General features: G+C 39.7%; 1 protein-coding gene across 1 annotated transcript in view; it reads right to left on the reverse strand.

Moving 5' to 3' along the window:
• The window catches only part of DYNC1H1 (dynein cytoplasmic 1 heavy chain 1), a 43608-nt gene that overhangs the window by 10835 nt on the left and 14915 nt on the right, over positions 1-17858 (reverse strand). The window contains exons 24-57 of the mRNA XM_032189378.1: positions 17032-17197; positions 16764-16952; positions 16483-16677; positions 15910-16192; positions 15544-15644; positions 13998-14157; positions 13459-13702; positions 13094-13277; positions 12321-12533; positions 11932-12170; positions 11652-11808; positions 11016-11243; positions 10552-10782; positions 10277-10417; positions 9774-10007; positions 8975-9181; positions 8759-8880; positions 8218-8383; positions 7844-8007; positions 7528-7657; positions 6656-6789; positions 6277-6391; positions 5998-6159; positions 5707-5921; positions 5416-5620; positions 5103-5276; positions 4888-5007; positions 4636-4756; positions 3806-4001; positions 3058-3175; positions 1875-2090; positions 1106-1318; positions 864-991; positions 337-490 (exon numbers count right to left, since the gene is read on the reverse strand). Coding sequence (XP_032045269.1) covers positions 337-490; positions 864-991; positions 1106-1318; positions 1875-2090; positions 3058-3175; positions 3806-4001; positions 4636-4756; positions 4888-5007; positions 5103-5276; positions 5416-5620; positions 5707-5921; positions 5998-6159; positions 6277-6391; positions 6656-6789; positions 7528-7657; positions 7844-8007; positions 8218-8383; positions 8759-8880; positions 8975-9181; positions 9774-10007; positions 10277-10417; positions 10552-10782; positions 11016-11243; positions 11652-11808; positions 11932-12170; positions 12321-12533; positions 13094-13277; positions 13459-13702; positions 13998-14157; positions 15544-15644; positions 15910-16192; positions 16483-16677; positions 16764-16952; positions 17032-17197 — 6025 coding nt within the window. The remainder of the gene's footprint in view (positions 1-336; positions 491-863; positions 992-1105; positions 1319-1874; positions 2091-3057; positions 3176-3805; positions 4002-4635; positions 4757-4887; positions 5008-5102; positions 5277-5415; positions 5621-5706; positions 5922-5997; positions 6160-6276; positions 6392-6655; positions 6790-7527; positions 7658-7843; positions 8008-8217; positions 8384-8758; positions 8881-8974; positions 9182-9773; positions 10008-10276; positions 10418-10551; positions 10783-11015; positions 11244-11651; positions 11809-11931; positions 12171-12320; positions 12534-13093; positions 13278-13458; positions 13703-13997; positions 14158-15543; positions 15645-15909; positions 16193-16482; positions 16678-16763; positions 16953-17031; positions 17198-17858) is intronic.

Raw genomic sequence — 17858 nt, forward strand, 5'->3', positions numbered from 1 at the left:
GCATATTAGCCACTATTAACTACAAGCAGAGACAGCACGTGGGAACAAAGGAATAGACAAGCTTCAAGTCTAAAATGAGTGAAAGTATGGAAAGAACACTTGAAAATAAAAGCATTTGATCTTGAAATAGTAGAAAAAGGTAGTGTCTTCTGCCTGCTTATCTGACTAGTTTTATTTTTCTCAGGACTAACTCTTCACATTCTACTCAGTATTAATTAATAATGGTTGGAAAATGAAGTTATTTGCATCTTACTAACAGAAAAACTGCAAATTTTTCTAGTACACAGAGAAGAATTCAAGAATTGTAAGTAGTTTCTACATGATCATGGAACAAACCTGGACAAGAAGCGGGTTACCAAATCTCAGTGCACTTTCCAAGTTCTTCCTGAAAGCGTCATCCAAGAAACTAGTACGAGTTATCTTACGGTCTTTGTATTCATTCATGATAAACTCTGTAGCTTGCCCAGAGGGATCGATGATCAATGGATACCTAAGTTAACAATCAAACACACTCATTATTTGGGTTTTGACTGCAAACAACTAAGCATTTTTATGAATTTACATTGCACTGTTAGTCACAACTCTAAAAGCTTGCATATGAAGGTATGTTGGACAAGTTCAAGGACTTATTTCAGATTTCAGTTCAAGCCAACCTAAGTCATCACCTAAGTGCAACAAAACAGGCAAGCAGAGACGAGTGAGAACTTTTGTGTTTACATTTGGTTGAGTAGCTTTTATAAACATTAAAAGCTCTCACAATAATTAAACAGTGCTCTGAAAGAGTTGTGAATTCTTTGAAAGGCACAAGAGCCTGCCTGCTGTGAGAATGCTGTTCTATAATTCTGTGTCTCAGAATGAAATACCTGTTGAACCGCTTGAGCATGATGGCATTCTCAGTGCACAGGTCATCTGCAGGGAGAGAACTTGCTTGCCAGCGAAGCCGCTCATCTGCGTTGGAAAGGTACTCTGTCCTTGCAATGTCTGTACGGAACTGCAAGAAGAACATACCATTAGTATTTGACTACAGATTCTTAGCAATCTTAAAACTTCTTTAAGTGGTACAGAGAATTGATTTATGGTTAAGTTGTCATGATGCTATCTTTACCTGGATATTTGCTTGTTGCAAATGGTGAGACCATGTAGTGAACAAGTTTTGACGCATCTGCTGATCGAAGTAACCAGCATAGGCAATAAAAGCTCCTGAAAGCAAGCAGTCTCCCGCAATAGTGGACATCTGGTTCTTGAAAGTTTCACTTGTCTTCTCCCATCTTTCACGTTCAGCAGAAAGACTCTTGAGAAGAGCTGTACTACGGTTGACCTAGAAATAAGTGAAGCAGTGTCTTTAGATGATGTTTTCTTATAGTATTAAATGTCTCCAGGGACACTACTTATACTGAATCTAAGTCCAATTTAAAATTAAAAGCTTAGAATTAAATTAAATTTGTGCTTCTACACTCCAGTGTTAATTTACTATGTTGGTATTCAACTGTTATCTTGAAGAGTTTAAAAGGTTAAGTAGTGGCATAGTAGTGACATGCTAGTGGATTAGACCAAATACATGAAGAAATTCTTCAAAAAAATGAAAGTCCTATTGCAATATTACACTACAAGCATGACTATTTCCAAAGGCTTCCCGTTTATTTTAAGCCTGCTGTGAACTGTCTTGTTAATTAACTAGCAACATGAGCTGACATGTCTAACTCTAGCCAAGTTTCAATAGCTTAAGAAGCTGATGATATCTAGGGATGAAAGAGATAGCTCATATGCACTGTAAAGAAGCAGCAGCCCTGTTTCCTCATCAGAAGGGATTTTGAAGAATGGTTCAATTTCGAACTGTCAAAGGTGAAGGAATGGAAAATCATAAAAGGTCTTACTTTTGCTTCTACAGCAGCCAAGTCTGCCTTAATAGCCTGAGCCTCTGAAATCAGTACAGCGTATTCTTCTTTGTAACGTGCAATGCTGGCCTCGAGATCACGAATCATCTGCTCCACTTCATTTGCTTTCTGTTGGTTGTCTTTGGCATCATCCTCCAGCTTCTGCAGTTCATTGCGTAGAGGTTCTACTCTTTTCAGCATATCAGCATAGTTAAGCTGCAAACGGTAAATAAGTCCTTTATGCTTTCTAAATTGAAATGTGTTAACAAGAACCCCAGCATGCAGGAATACACTAGTAATTCCATCTTTTCAAGCTTAAGTAACTGCGATCTGTAGAAGAATTAAGGGCGGCTTAACAGAAACTAAGGACTGTCTATCAATTTCTAAGACTTTAGTTTAAACCAAGTCCAAGAACAAAAGCAATTTTGCAATAGCTCTGTAGACACACAAGAGATTGAGACCACATTGGTTAGTGTGTGACACTGTTTTGCTGAAATACTTAAGCAGATGTTCATGCCAGTACTGAGGTCACCTGCCTCTCCTAGAATAGCCAAGCCACAGAACAATTAAGATAGGAGCAATTGGCGAGACTGAAGCTAAATTGAATTTCTACACATCACTACCATTCATAGAAGCCACAGTTTTAGCAAGCCAAGCATACTGTTGTGTTGAACATCAGCAGGTGAGTAAAACCACCCTCAGGTATCTCACACTGGGGGCACCTTCCCCAAAACCTGTTTCCTTTAGAAAACCATTCGAGTACTGAAAAGTCTAACTAAAAGACCTTAACAGAGCTGTCCGTGAGCATACCCTACTGTGAAGCTAGATGGAGACAACAGAAGTTTCACTAAGAGGACTGCAGTGCATTTTCCAGCATTTGTCTTGCTGAAAACTCAAAGTAACTGTCTTGTAAGATCACACTATAGAGAAAGGAACACCTACTGTTTGCTGTAAAGCAAACGTTTCTTGGCACAAGAAGTATACCACAACTGCCAATTAGTTCTCTGGCACAGTACTACACAACCCAAATGCATCCATATGAACCTTCTACCAATGTCTTTGAAGCAAAATAGCTTGCAAAGTTTAGCTGAATAGAGGTAAATTCAGAGCCTTTAGACCCTTGTCACATGCCTTCAGGCTCACTCTTCACCTTCCATTTGCTTTCCTACAGTACTGACTTTACCTGTGCAATTGCCCATTTCACCATAGGCCCACAGGCCAACGATGCTCTGTTTACAATTTCGTAGTTGTAACTTGGATTCGACAGGTAGTTTTTCTTCATCTTCTCCCGGATGGCATCACTGCAAGAGAAGTTTTTAGAAACAGCATGAGTCCACTGAATGTTGGCATGTAGGTGTTCCGTGGCTTATCTTTCGCAATTGGCAAGAATATTTCCTAGCAATTTTGCTGATGTTTTAATTAGTTCAAGACATTGTATCAGAAATTGTCAGAAATTGTATCAGCATGTCAGCGATATAAGGATATTTAACATATTCTTGTAACTAGTTGGTCACTAACTGCTTAACTGCTCACAGGATCACAGAATAATTTGGGGTTGGAAGGGAATTCAGGAGGTCTGTACGCTAACCTGCTCAGATGTTAGGACACCTAGGTCAGCCTGAACAACCTGTTCAGTTACTCCTGGAAAACTAGTCTCAGCTAATAACATGGCTTTGCACAGCAGCATACAGATTTGAAATTCTGCCTTGAAGTTATTCAATAGCAGTTGTTTTGTCCCAGTGTGCATGATACACCTTTGCTGCAGTGGTCTGTTTCCTGTACCACCTACATTACAAGCCATCGTTACAAGCAGGAGTAAATCAGTCTCAAAAGAAGTCCAGTGCTACTAAAGCAATTAGAGAAAAAGTCCAATTACAACCTACCACGCCTTTGTGAATAGTTTATCCATGTAATGCACATTTGCACTTTACCTGATTTCCTCAGCAGAGAAGTTAACAATGGTTGGAATGAAGTTCTCTCTCATGATGATGGACCGTATTTGTTTCCAGTCGGTTGTACTCTCACCGAGCAGCAGGCAGATGGACTCCAGTGCCAGCTTCACTGCTGCAGGTGGATTAGCCATAGAACGGACTTCTACCAGGTGCTGTTTCTTTATCGACTTCACAGCTAACCAATGCCAGAAAGGTGATGAAAGTTGATTGGGAGGAAAACAAACAGTTAGTGAAGTCTGTTCAAGTACTGTGGATCTATAAAAATGCTTCAAGCTTCCAAAAGGAAGCTGAGCTTTTTTTTTTTTTTTAATGGAAGTAGATAGTACTGGATATCAATCAAAACTACTGTATCACAATACAAACTTTTACAAAAGTTAACCTGCCAACTGGCCACAGGCAACTTATTTTGCTGCCTTAAAATTATTTATTTAAAGCTTTATAATAAGAATGTTTCTTCTACCCAGTTTTACAAAGGGAGAGTTTTAGCATAAGCTGTCTTTGCCATAATAAGGCATCATCAGCCTTTCTGATTACGAGCTTTTGTTATGAATACATAGACTGAATAACTCTACCTGGTCTGCCAGAAACGAAGCCACAAGTCATAATGAGTATCAAGTATCAGCTCAGTACTACTAACAATACAAAATCAGAGCTCAAATACTAGGAATTTCTGCAACATTGTTCAGCTCCATGTTAAGAGCTGACACTATTATCAGACAGGACCAGCTCAGACCACACCAAAACACATTCCCATATACTTCAGTTCTAGTTCCAGTCCCACAGTGTTATCTTTTCATATGCTCACATACCATTCTGAGCTTCAATGACAGCAGGCTCCACCTTGTCAAGGTCTTCTTTCACACTCATCTGCTTGTCTGCAATGACCTCCTGCTGCTTGTGCAGCTGTTCCTGGATCTCCTGACTCATGACCTAAGTAGAAGTTTCATAGAGAAAACACTGCTTTTTACAAGTTGAACTTCCTCGAGTATTTGCTCTATAGGCTCTAATGTTTTAGAAACAAGAATATTTACTACTTACAGAGATTTAACAAAGATTTTTACCTTTTTCTTCTCGGCTTCCTGCTGATCTTTCACCATCTTTTTCAACTTGTCATTGGCTGCTGCATTCTTCACTTCCAGTTCCTGACTCTTTATTCTTAGGTCACGCCGCAATTCTTCCACCTAAGAAAGAGAGTAAGATGGGAGAACTCAGACTAAACATGGAGATCTATTTTATCACTCCAAGCATTATAAAAGGCAGTTTTAAAGATAAGTACCTGGTCAACTGTTTCCTTGATTTTTCTAAGGCCAACATTCAAATGCATTTGCTGTTCCTCTAATTCACTTCGCTTCTCATTGAACAAGTTGGCATAATGGTTGATGAAATCTAAATAGTGGCGTGGTGTGATTGCCATGGTTCTGCCTCCTCGTTTTGCCAGACGAGCATTAGCCTTTAGGGAAGAAGGAATTGTTGATTATGCATTGGTTTTAATGCTATTTAAGTGCCAAAAATCATGCTTTTTAGGGAACTGGTGCACGATGCTGTGGCATAGCAATCAGCACAAGTTCAGCAACGTTAAGCAAACATACCTGATGAAGAGTCTGATGAACAAACACACAGCTATTAACAATAGCCTCCCTGTGTGATGGTGGTTGTGGTAGCTTATCATACACAACAGGCATGTAATCAGGCACGATATAATTTGGTTTCTCAAGATCCATTTTGCTCGTGAACTCTTTGCCAACTTGGTACAGTGCCTCAGTGGACCAGTCTCCAAACCAGTTCAAGACACACCTGAAATACAAAAGCATTTGTGAAGGCTTCCCCAAAATACTGTTTTAATAGTATTTATAATGTACAGGGGGATATACAGCAATTACCTGTTGAAGAGTGCAGGAGAGGTAGCTGCCCTATCCTTCAGGCCCTCAGACGATGGATTCATAGTGAACACAACATGGAGATTGCGAATAACCTGGCTGGTGAACCATTTGTAGAGTTCTTCATGTGAATCTAACATTAGACCTTCTTTCTGTGCTCCTTCTTTACACTGAGTCATGAGGGTGGCATATTCATCTCCTTCAAAGAGACCAGGAACCTAATTCAAAAGATAATATTGTAGCATCTTACAGTTGTAAAAAGCCACTTAAAGAATTTACTTAAAATCTTCTTACCTCTCCATTGGCTAGGAGAGTATTCATTCTCTCCAGGAATCCAGAATCCAATACATTCGACTCATCCATTATGAAAGCTATTTTTTCATTTTTACAGCCAGAACGTCTCAGTACTGTCCTCAAGTCTTCATCAAAATCTTCACCTGTGTATTTTCTGTGAACCTGGAAAGATTTAACATTTGTTATTTATGTTTTCTTCTAGTGGGATTTCTTAGGGGCAGATATTTAGGAAGCATGAGTTTTGACATAGTCTTTGTTGAGTAAAATTAGCATGCCAACCTTAATTTGGTAGACGCTCAAACCGTTCATCCAGGCAACGAATCTTGAGAGGGTTGTTTTCCCTGCTCCACTGACTCCAATGAGCAACAAGTGGCCCTGTGGTTGACGGAAGATTCTGAAAAAAGAACAAATGAGTATGTTTGGTCAAACGTTATCAACTCACTGAAGTTTTTCCCTGAGCACCTATACTTCAAGCTAGCACTACAACTGACAACACACATCTCTCCAGCTAGGATCCTGCTCTCTGAAGGGTTGAAGTAGGTCATCTATGGAAAGGAATGGGATCAAGCTCCTTTCCTAGACTCTACAGAGGCTTCTCTGTTTTAGAAAAAGTCTCTAAATAAGATGTACATGAACAGCAACCAAAGTCTCAACTTACCGGTCAATTCTTAACACATGATCCAAGACTTCATTGAACAGAACAAGCGGTACATCCAGCTCTTCTTCATAGAAGACTTTAAGCCTGGCTTTCACATAGTCTCTTAATTCTTCTTGATCCACTGGAATATAATCCTAGAAGAATCAGTCAATACAGTATGGACGTTAAGATTAAGGGTATTTTGCTTAGCAATCAATTGTTTAGTAGATGAAAGCAGAAATATTAGAGTATCTAATAAAGCAATCCCCTACTAAAACTTAAAAATGCTGTACACATTTAACTTGCCCAGGAGCATGTCTGTCCACAGCTTAGAGGGCCACAGACAGCAGCATGGGGTTGAAACACTGAATCTATGATAAGTTGAGCCTGAGCTGCCAGACACTGCAAGACTTGCTTCCCCTCCCTTCCCCATTCCAACAACCTTTCTCTGACCAAGAGCAAATGCCTAAGAAGGGTAGCAGATTAGAAGGACCTTTGCCTTCATCCAGCAGGATTTCTACAGATTGCCCAGCTGTATCAATTCAGATTGTGAGACAGTCCACTATACAATTTACAGTATCAGAGTTGTTTGAAGGTCACACCGTATCCAAGAGATTCCATACGCAGTAAATATTAGTAACTTTCTAGAAATGTTACCCTATTCTAGAGAAACATTATTTCAAACTGCCTTTATATGCTATGGTAGAACTTACAAACAGCACCCTTGCAATAACAGCTACTAACTTTGTAGTGATTTACTTCAGATATCCATAGTAAAAACTTCTCAGAAATCAGCTTAATAAAATTACAGACACTGATTATCATGCTAATACAGTCATAAAAGCTGCATCAGTCAATTGCTCCCAAACTATTCTATTTTTTTTAGTTATTACCTTTGACAGCCAGTTACTGTATAAGATAGGTCTGCTCATAGCTTTTTCCTTGTCAATATTGGGGAAGTGTTTCAGAGCAACCATGTCAATGTTCTCATCTGTCCAGCGTCTCTCCTCGTCTTCTACAAGCCTGGATAAAGAAAAACATCCGTGACTACAAATACTCTAGTGGAAGGATACGCTCGAGCTACATAACATGAACTTTGGTCTGCAAATGAAAGCTGGAGGAGTAGGGGAAAATTCATTCTGTGCTTGTTTTTTTGTTGTCCCGTCCCCAAGTTCCACCCCCTATAGCCCCCCATCTCATGTTTCTTACCTGTCCTGGAAGAGACGTAAAGCTTCATGGGCCCAAATCCTGATAAGGCCTTCAACTGGTAAGGTTTCTAGTGGTCTTAATGCTTCAAATATACCTCTCACCCATCGAGTCATTTCACGAGGTGAATAGATGTAGTGTGGCTGTGTGTCTTGAGTGAATCTTTCCTAAAAATGCAAATACATAATACATATTAGTTATATATAAAAATATAATATACTTGTTACTTTGTCCCAGAATTCTGCCCCATTTTACAGTCCTTGAATTGCCATATATTACTTTGCTAGCCCCATACATATTAAGGGAAACAATACACCTTAAGTGATTTGGCCAAAAGTAAGACCGATTAGAATTTGAGGTTGTATTCAACAAATTACCTGAGACATTGTGTAGAATTCTACCATAGCAGCAGTGAGAGGTTCTGCGTATGTGCGAAGTGATGGGATCAGCCTTAGCATCGCACGATTGAATGTTCCATATATCTGAGTAAGTGAAGCTGGCCCAGGATAGTCCACATAAACCACAGGAACATGTCGCAAAAATCTGAAAGATTAGCATATTTGATAGTCCAGAAAGTCAAGTAACAGTCTATATTATTATTTTTTTAAATCAAAATTAAATCACAGTTTTATTAAAAATTCCCAACATTAACTGCAGTTTGTTAGTTGATCCTTACTGCCTTGGACCTAAAAGCGTTCTGATGTACCCATTGCATGTTAGACAGGTTATTCAAGAAATACAATGAGGCCATTGACTGTCAGTCAGGATAAGAACTGACTAGTAGTTAGTTCAAAAGCAAAGAACACAGCTTGAGCACAACTGGTATTAAGTAAGTGTTTAAGAATGGATTCCATAGTCAATGCTTCAGTTTTGACCCCCCTATTCTGTAGCTACACAGTTGTTTACTAGGTACATTACCTGTGTGAGAGAGGTTTTCTTCCAGGATCAGTAGGTGGATTACATGCACCAACAAACTGAATTCTCTCCAGTTTCACCCATGTCTGATCTGATGTACGATAGAATCCTCCATGCTCCACCATCTGGAAGAAAACAAAACAAAACCAAAATCAGTGTACCATTAAGTTTCTGTGAAGATAACTGTTATGATATAGTTAATTACAAAGGAAAACAAACCTGTCTAATGAAGGATATGACTCTCTGCGTGCCATACTTATCCATGTCTGGCAAGTTGATTTCATCACAGAACAGCACCAACCACTTTCCCAGCTGCACAGGAGCCAGCACCACTCCATTAGGCGTGCGCCTGTACTCACAGTAGTGATCAAAAGTTTTCAAGAGCAGTTCTGGTGTAGTAGCACTAGAAAAGTTGAGTCCAACCACCTTAAGAAGAGAATAGTGAAGAGAAAATAAATAAGTCAAAATGCATTAGAGCTTGAAAGAGCTTATTGAGCCCTGGAACCAGGCATGCTACAGCTTAGCTTTCCACAGTGGATGTCCATGTATCATCTACATCTCAGGTCACTGACTGTAGTACACTGTATGCTTCCCACAACAGGTTTTCCATTTACAATGCAGCAAAAACTCCTGCCCAGCCTTGTACTTAGAACACTACAGCTTCATATTACTGTTACGCCACCTCAATACACTGAAGGACAAGAGCTATTCTTAAACATTATTCAAGGTTTTAAAATACCAAATGGAGGAATGCTCCTCTATTATTGAAGCTGGATAGCAGGAAGTAGCTTTTGGGCTACGGATCTTGAGAAATACATTTAAATGCTACTCAACATCATTTTTATTTTTTTCTGTATTTTCACATGACTGACTGAGGTGGAAGCACCACTGAATTCCTAGCAAATCACTTCGGTGCTAACTCAAGACTGCTTGAATCTTTAAGATAAGTGACTAGTTACTACCCTTTAATTCACATACACGTGCATGTACAAACGTGCGCACACACTCTCTTGTGTACCTCCATATCAGGCAGGGCTCTGAGAGCACTGAAGAGGGTCATGGTCTTTCCAGAACCTGGCGGGCCACAGAGTACTAGAGGTTTGTGCTCTGCCAGCCAAGTATACAGCAATGCTTCATGGCGAACTGTGTCTAGGGTTGGTACTACAACATCAGGAGCTGCAACTTTGTGTGTCTCAACTTCAATCTGAGGAACCTTGGTTTGCCATGGCACCCACTCACCCGTAATGGACACCTAAGAACACAAAAACATGATTGGAATTTAGAACAGGAATGTAGTTTGATCTGTTTAATATATATATCTAATTTAGCGTATACATATAAACTATTAAAAATCATAGTAAGTTAGTAGCATCAAATTTGATGTGATTATTAGAACAGGTAGATCAGAACATTGTTCACTGACAAGCCAGAAACTATAAAACTTAAGTTTTGGCTCCAAATTCTAAAGCAGACTTGTAAGACCTCAAAGCAGCAACACTTCTGGCTTAAGAAAGGTTTTACCTCATAGTCAATTATCGGTATGTTGGGTGCAGTTGGCAGTGGCACAGTGGTGATTCTCCTAATGTATTCTCCCAGCTCTGCTCTCATTTTCAGACGACTGTCTCCAGAGAGAGACCAGAGAATTGCATAGACCAGGTACCTCTGCAGGAAGCAAGAAAAGCAGCTATTGCTTGATTGTACAGTAATGGAACAAAACTTAATGACTGATAAATGAAATCCAGCTACTATTCTGACATATCAGACACAGGAGTCACCCAGCAGCATATTATATTTACCTGGATATAACGCTCCAGTTGATCTATCTGCATTGGGAAGTCTGGGTGATTGGCATTGTACTGGGCTACGTTGCGGCAAGCTTGGTGCAGCATTGAGAACAGAGAGCCAAGGCAGCGCAGCCGGGTGAGATCCATAATATGCTCCAACTTGAAAGCGTGTTCAAGTGCTTTAGTTACGAGGCCATTGGAGGTGAAATACGGCTGCATTATTGTTGCAGCATCTCTCTGGATCTGTCAGGGGAGAACAACACTGCTTAAAGCATTTGCTTCTCATTTGATTACCAGGCAGCAGGAAGAAACTTTGTTTAAGGTTTGAAATGCTTCTTATTTTAACGTTCTTTAAAAAAAATAAAATCAGGACGTCAGCTTTTGTATAATTAAGCTGCCTTAAGTTTGAAGTACACCAGACTACTTGTGACACAAGTGTTCAGACACACTAGCCCAGAATGTAATCTAAGCTATACCTGCAACATTGGGGATGCTGCTTCTTCTCCCTCATCTTCTTTGCCTTTTCGCCTTCGCTGAGCCTCCTCTTCACCTTCATCCAGAGGAATGCTTCTTAGTCTGGCCAGGAAGTTATTGAATATCATGTCTGTACTGAGAACATCCTCACTGAACCAGACCATGCCACACCTTGATACAGTAGCCAAAGTTGCATATTTCAGATCCTGTACCTCAAACATGATACGCACCTAAAAAGCAGAAATTTAAAACAGATTTTTAAGTAAAAAAAAAAAAAAACACACAAAAAACAAATACACACTAAAAAAAAAACAAACCCACACCCAGAACTTTTAAAGTAAGTTACCCTGTATTTAGCCTCTGAAGAATTAAGAACAGCGTTAAACTATCCCAAACTAAGTTCATCATTATTGCCTGCTACCCTAGACTTCCTTATAATTCATCACACTTGTCTCACAGGGTCAGAACAAGCATAACATGAAATGTTTGTTTCCAAAGAAATTCCTAACTCTAGTTAACCACTACCTGAAATCAGTATTACTCTGCTTGTGACAAGTGATGGGAAAGGCACCAATACAGATCAAGGTAAAAGCAACAGGTTTATATGAAAGCAAGTATCACATAAAAAGTAGCATTACATTTGGTGGAAGGCTGAGACGTTCTCCATTTGGCAGAGTAAGCAGTTTGTTGTCATCCAAAACAGAGTTCAAGTTTTCAACCCATTCGGGATCTACATCACCATCAAAGATAATCCACTGACGTTTCTGTAATTCACCTCTCACGTTGTCTATAATTCTGTAATTAAAATAAATTTATATTGCAGTTTTACAGGCTATATATAACAAAGACCCAATAAAACCAGAACATGCAAGGCACAAATCTACCGTCCAGTTTTCATTCGTACTCTTGAAGACTCACTTTCTCAGGACATGTGTAAACAAGCCATCTGTCCATTCTCTGGTATTTGGATCCAAAGTACCATAAAGGTGATCTTTGCTGATTGCTTTTGGATCAATAATGTGAGCAACACCTTCCACACCTTCCAGCCGTTCAAGAGCTTTCAGCAGTACTCTCCAAGCCATGCTCTTTCCACTTCCAGAGGGACCCACCATCATCAGCCCATGATTTATCTGTGTAATCTGGTACAACTGAAGTACCTGCAACAGAAAAAATGATGTGTAAGTCTCAACTTTGGTAGTCACTAAGTATTGCTCACTTAGAGATGAATAATTTAATAATAAAAGGGAAGTTAAGCCTTACAAACACATTAATTTCAGTTCCACAACATTTTCAGTTTTGCATTTTACCTTCTCAACCCACATGCCACCAACTTCTTCTCCATCACCATAGGTGAGGTACATTTCCTGACACACTTTCTTAAGCTCCTCTCGCAAGGCTGTCATTTCCCCACGGTGATACTGTACTCCAGGGAATACATCAGAAAGGAGACTGAACAGCAATGGAATGTCTTCTGCAACCAGTTTTGGTACCATAGTTTCACATACACTTTGGATCAGGATCTGTAGAGAAAATCATGTTTTAGTTGAGACTTGGGGGTGGGGATATTGGAACTAGATGATCTTTAAGGTCCCTTCCAACCCAAACCATTCTGTGTGACTTTTTTTTTGTTGTTGAGTGTGTTTGACGGGGAACACTTCACTGATAAAGCACCAAACCAGGATGGTCTAGGTAAAAAACAACCATTAGCAGGCAGCTCAGCTTTGAAACTACACAATGAATTCCTACTGACTTTTAATTTATACAACTGTAGGTACGTAACCCTCAAAACAGAGTTTTTTTTTGTTTGTTTTGTTTTGAATTAACTTCAAAAGAACTGGGCAGCAGTGAGAGTTGTGAACACATCACCTCATAAGTCTTTTATTACTCTTCAAGGAATCCTAAAATTCAACACTTATTTCACTTCTTAGTACTTCTAAGCTATCTAATTATCACCTCCTGTAACTAACATTGCTTTGCTTGCATGGCTTAACATTAATTGATGAACGCTGCAGAGCATTTGCTCTGTTTAGTGTGCATTCTATACTTTGTCACAGAAGATAAGAGCTCACACACAAATTACCTCTTGTTCTGGTAAGTTCTCAGCAATTTCTCCCTCATCAACAACTTCACCACGCTCTTCTTTCTCACGCTTTATCTTCTGAATCCTCTCCCTCTTCACGTTACCCGCACTGACCAGTACACTTTTCAGGGCTCTCAAGCCAAAATCATAATGACTCTGGGAGGACAGCTGTTCATCACAAAGCCTACGAATCAAGAAAGACAAAATTTGATTCTCAATCGAAACCAACGCAGCATTCAAGAAAATATATGCCACTGCTTACTTGGAATAATCTTTGTAACTCACTGAGCATGTTGTACAATAAACATCACAGATTTGAACAATAAGCTCAACATTTAGCATCTCAAAACAAACTTGTCACTTACTTGAAGAATGGTACTATCTTATTGGCAAGGACTTCAGCTGTGCGGAAACCTTGGGAGTACAGCATGACCTGGGCAATCAGCTGACGGTCTGGTTTTGTCATTGCCAAGCTGCGGAACAACTTCTTCAAATTGTCAGGCAGATTTGATCTGCCTGCATAGCCAGGATTCATGGTGATGAAGATAGCCATGTCAGGGCTCACTTTGACTTGTTTGTTCAGCAGCTCACAGGTAATTGGTGTTGCAGCTGAAAAGAGATGGTACATTTAGTTACAAATCAGCTGGTGATCAGTCACCTTGAGGACATAAGTCATACTTCAAGTGTTCTAATTTAGTTTGCTACAGTAATGGACAGTGTGTCCTTTTGTACTGCAACTCAAATACTTGATTCCTACCAGCCGAAAGCTACTTCAAGATTTTAATCTTTGATGGTAAGTGATTTCATTCTTGGAGTGCTTGGGAAAAATGTAACTGAGCAACAAAAGAGCATGAAGGATATTAAAGAAACAGTACAATACTACGAGGAATAAATAGTAGCATACTCTTGTCATAGTTGGGGTTGGAATGCTCTCGCAAGGCTTCCTGGATGCACTGAACTTGCTGTGAAACAGCAGACAGCATGCGCTCCTCCAGTCGGTTGAACTCGTCAAAACAGCCCCATGCACCCACTTGGCAAAGTCCCACAAAGATGCGTCCCATTGCCTGCGCGTAGAGAGGAAGGTTCACTGATGTTGCACAGTTATTCTTGCCAATGCACAGGCAAAAGGAACAGAGAAGAGTGCTTTATACAGTGCACCCAAGGCAAGTAGAAGCTGAATTTGTATGCAGGTCGTGCACAAGGTTCTGAAGTTCAGATATTTGCAGCTTTCTATTACTATGGTACTGTAGTGTAGTCGCATAACAGTGAAAGCCCATTGCATATTATTTTGCTTGTTGATAGTAATGCCAGGTGCAGTTCCACTACTTTCTCAGAAGGCAGATACTAGAACTACACAACACTGCATGTCTAAAAGCCACAGTAGTTCAGGATGGCCAATTATCATCTGTTCACCATCTTTTTGAATACAAGAACCAGGGAATTGTTAAAAATAGACAAAAAGAAGTCGCTTCTTTGTAAAGTGCATAATAATACTGTGGAACTATTTGGTAGAGAATGCTGTAGAAGCAAGTGTGTATGTGCATTGAGTCAGAGAAATGAGTACCTGGAAAAAGATTCACTGGAGCATGAATAGAGAATAACCCATGTCAGCTTGGGACTTTGTGATCCTGCCACTGTGGTAGGATCCCTACTGTCAGTGGCAGGAAGGGGACTGGGTGCAAGGAAGGAGTATGAAGCACTGTGTTCCTGCTCTTTTCCCTCCCTAGGTACTTTCTTATGGCCACCATTAGAGGCCAAACACTGACTAAATGAATCAAACACAGCTGTACAGGAAAAAAATCACAACACAGAACATATGGACACCCCACTGGAGTCCAAGGAGTAGGATTACTTATCTTTGCTTTATATTTCTCTTTAAATAAAAACCTCACAGAGGTTTTATTTTGAGATATCTGTTGTGTTGCAATTGACTGAAGCATTTCATCTGGTTCTCAGTTTGAAGATGTAAGTAATTTTAAAATATCTGGGTAAATTTTCTTAGTTTTGAGTAGTCCTTCACATAGTGAGGCAAACTCTTTAGCTTTGCCATGATGGTTTATTTGGTAATCATGCAGCCTCAAACTCCCCTCTGTTCTCCATTAAACCAGCACTATCAAGATGAATTAAACAGTTTAAGCTACTTTCCTAAAGCCAGTCTTAAGTTCCACATCCCTGTACTTCCTATTCCTTTCCCTCCATTTGCTGCTATTGATCTATCAGTCCTAAAGAGAAAAACAAACAAAAAAATCAGAAGAACATTCCCCACCTACAAACAATTTTACTTCAGGCATTTTTTTTGTTATAGAGTGTCTGTATGACCCACGGATACCTGCTCAGTTAAGTGTTATAGGTGATCATTTCAAAAGTAAACACTGCTGGCTGTTTAAACTTCTAAAGAGATTTCTAGTGCTTGCTAGCACAGACTACATTTTTTAAATCAAACAGCTTACCTGGAAGTCAAATGTCTCATCACAGTTGAAAACCAACACAAAGCGGCCAAGCTGATGTCCAAGAGCCTTAACAGATTCTGTTTTACCAGTGCCAGCAGGACCTATTTTTGAAGTGAGACAGACATGCTTCAGTGTTTACAGTCCCAGTTATCGGTGCCCAACTATGTAATCTGCCAGCATGCTGAATCTAAAGGTCCCCTACAAGAAACCCAAAATGGTTTATACCTTCTTTCCCCAAAAGACTGTTTTGTTCTTAAATGTCATAGTTCAAAACATTCTGAAACCTTATATTAAAGCTATTATTTAAAGAGAATAGAAGTTTATATGCTTGTCTCAAGATTTTGTTGTACTTCAGTACAAACGTACCAAATGGTGATCCTCCAAGTCTTGCCTCTAGGGCTTGTGTCATTGTCAGGTAACAGCGGTCTGTAAGAGGTGTCTGTACTAGCTTATCCTGAACACCAAGGTACTCAAAACCATAGTTGAATTTGGCATTTGCCATCTGAATGGAGAGCTGTTGCAGTACATCTGTCTGTTTTGGGTCAAAGTAGAACCGCATTTGGCTGAGCCATTCAAAGGATTTGGAGTTGTCGACCTTGCTTTTGATCAGCGATCTTGTAACATCTCTCTGGTGCACCAACTCAGTGATCTGGAGAATGAAACAACTCATTAGACCACAGCAATACAAGCCTTTGCTAATAAAGCCAGGAACTCTACAGCTTTTATATGCTATAATATGGTATCATGCAGTAAGATGAGCAGAGTTAAAAACTACAGCCATCTACAGGACTAGGGCTTGATGTAGTTGCTTAAATTGCATTAAACTTTTTTTTTTTTTTCCCTAGAGGAAAAAAGAGAAGTCAGACTATTTGATTTTTCATTAACCTTTTACAAAACCTCACCTCCTAATCCACAAGAGGAAAGGAGGTTTTCACTTACCAAGTGCTCCAGTTTCCTTCTGCGAAGAGGTGGCTGCTCCATCAGCACGGAGTCTGCCAGGACATTGAGTGTGACCTCCACATTGGCCAGCACTGACTGGAGAGGACTGCTGTCCCCACCTCCACCCATACCGTTGAGGGCTGACTCAACATTCTCAGACCATGCAATCTGGGCTGACAGTACAACAAGCTGAGCCTGTGTGAAAAGAAGAATCCTCATCAGATAGTCTTCCTCAATAAAGTACCCAAGCTGCAATATGCTGAAGTGTTGCATACAGATACCTGGTATTTGTCAATCCAAGAGATGTAGACTGCTGGATCAATTGATGTTGCTTTTCCGAAGATTTCTACTTCAGTAACAGATTCTGCAAGCAATTTAGCAAGGGTCACCCTCATTTCTTTCTCAACAAGAGTGAGCCACTCATTGATTTTGGGATGTTCTGTGATGGAGACAGGTGTTTTGAACAGCACCTGCAAGAATTATGTTCAAGTCAATCTGTGTTCACGTATTTACAAAATTTTATTTAAAAAAGAAACACTGCGACTCTACCTCCTCTCCTTCCCGTGAAGATATTCCCAAAACCACAGAGTTATCTTCATTGAGAATAATGCTAGAAACGCCAGCAAACATCTTCTTGAAGTGCTTCTGCAGCTTAGCAACATTCTTGCTGTTTCCAATGATTTCAAGCAAGTCTTCATCACCAACAAAGTAAAACCTAATAATCATATAAAATCAGATCTGTATCACAACTCCAACTATCACTTTTTATTTATTCATACTTCATAGACAGCTATTATACAGGAATAACTGTCGCTCATTTCTCCAGCACTGTAAGAGGGCAAGAACCACATATTTGCTGGAAGAGCTCAGTTCTAAGACTTAGTCTCAGTTCACATGGTCTATACCACACAAAAGCGTACGCGTAACTCCATGCTTTGGGGTATTTTCTTTACTTATCCATCCCTGAAATACCCACACAACAGTGCTTGGGATTGAATTAATACAGGTACAACTCCAACTCACTACCTCCTCACATTGAGTCACACACTTATGCCTTCATGCTATGTGATAAACTTGTTAACAACTATGGGTTAAGTCAGAATCAATAACTTAAATACTGGACTGTGACAGTTTGGACACTGTCCTTCAATCATATGCCAGAATTAAGCAGTTCCAAAGAGAATCTGTAAGATTACAGAAATCAGCTGCAATGGTTCTTTAAGTAACTTCTGAATCCCAAGACCAGACACAGATGATCAAGTAAAGTTTTAGTTCCACTTCCTGAGAAGTGGCTATAAATGAATTCTGTACTTTGAAGGACACAGATATATAGCTGTAACATCTTATACACACGATAAGTAAAAACTGGCAGAGGC

Source organism: Aythya fuligula, chromosome 5 (assembly GCF_009819795.1).
Source record: "Aythya fuligula isolate bAytFul2 chromosome 5, bAytFul2.pri, whole genome shotgun sequence".
NCBI lineage: Eukaryota > Metazoa > Chordata > Aves > Anseriformes > Anatidae > Aythya > Aythya fuligula.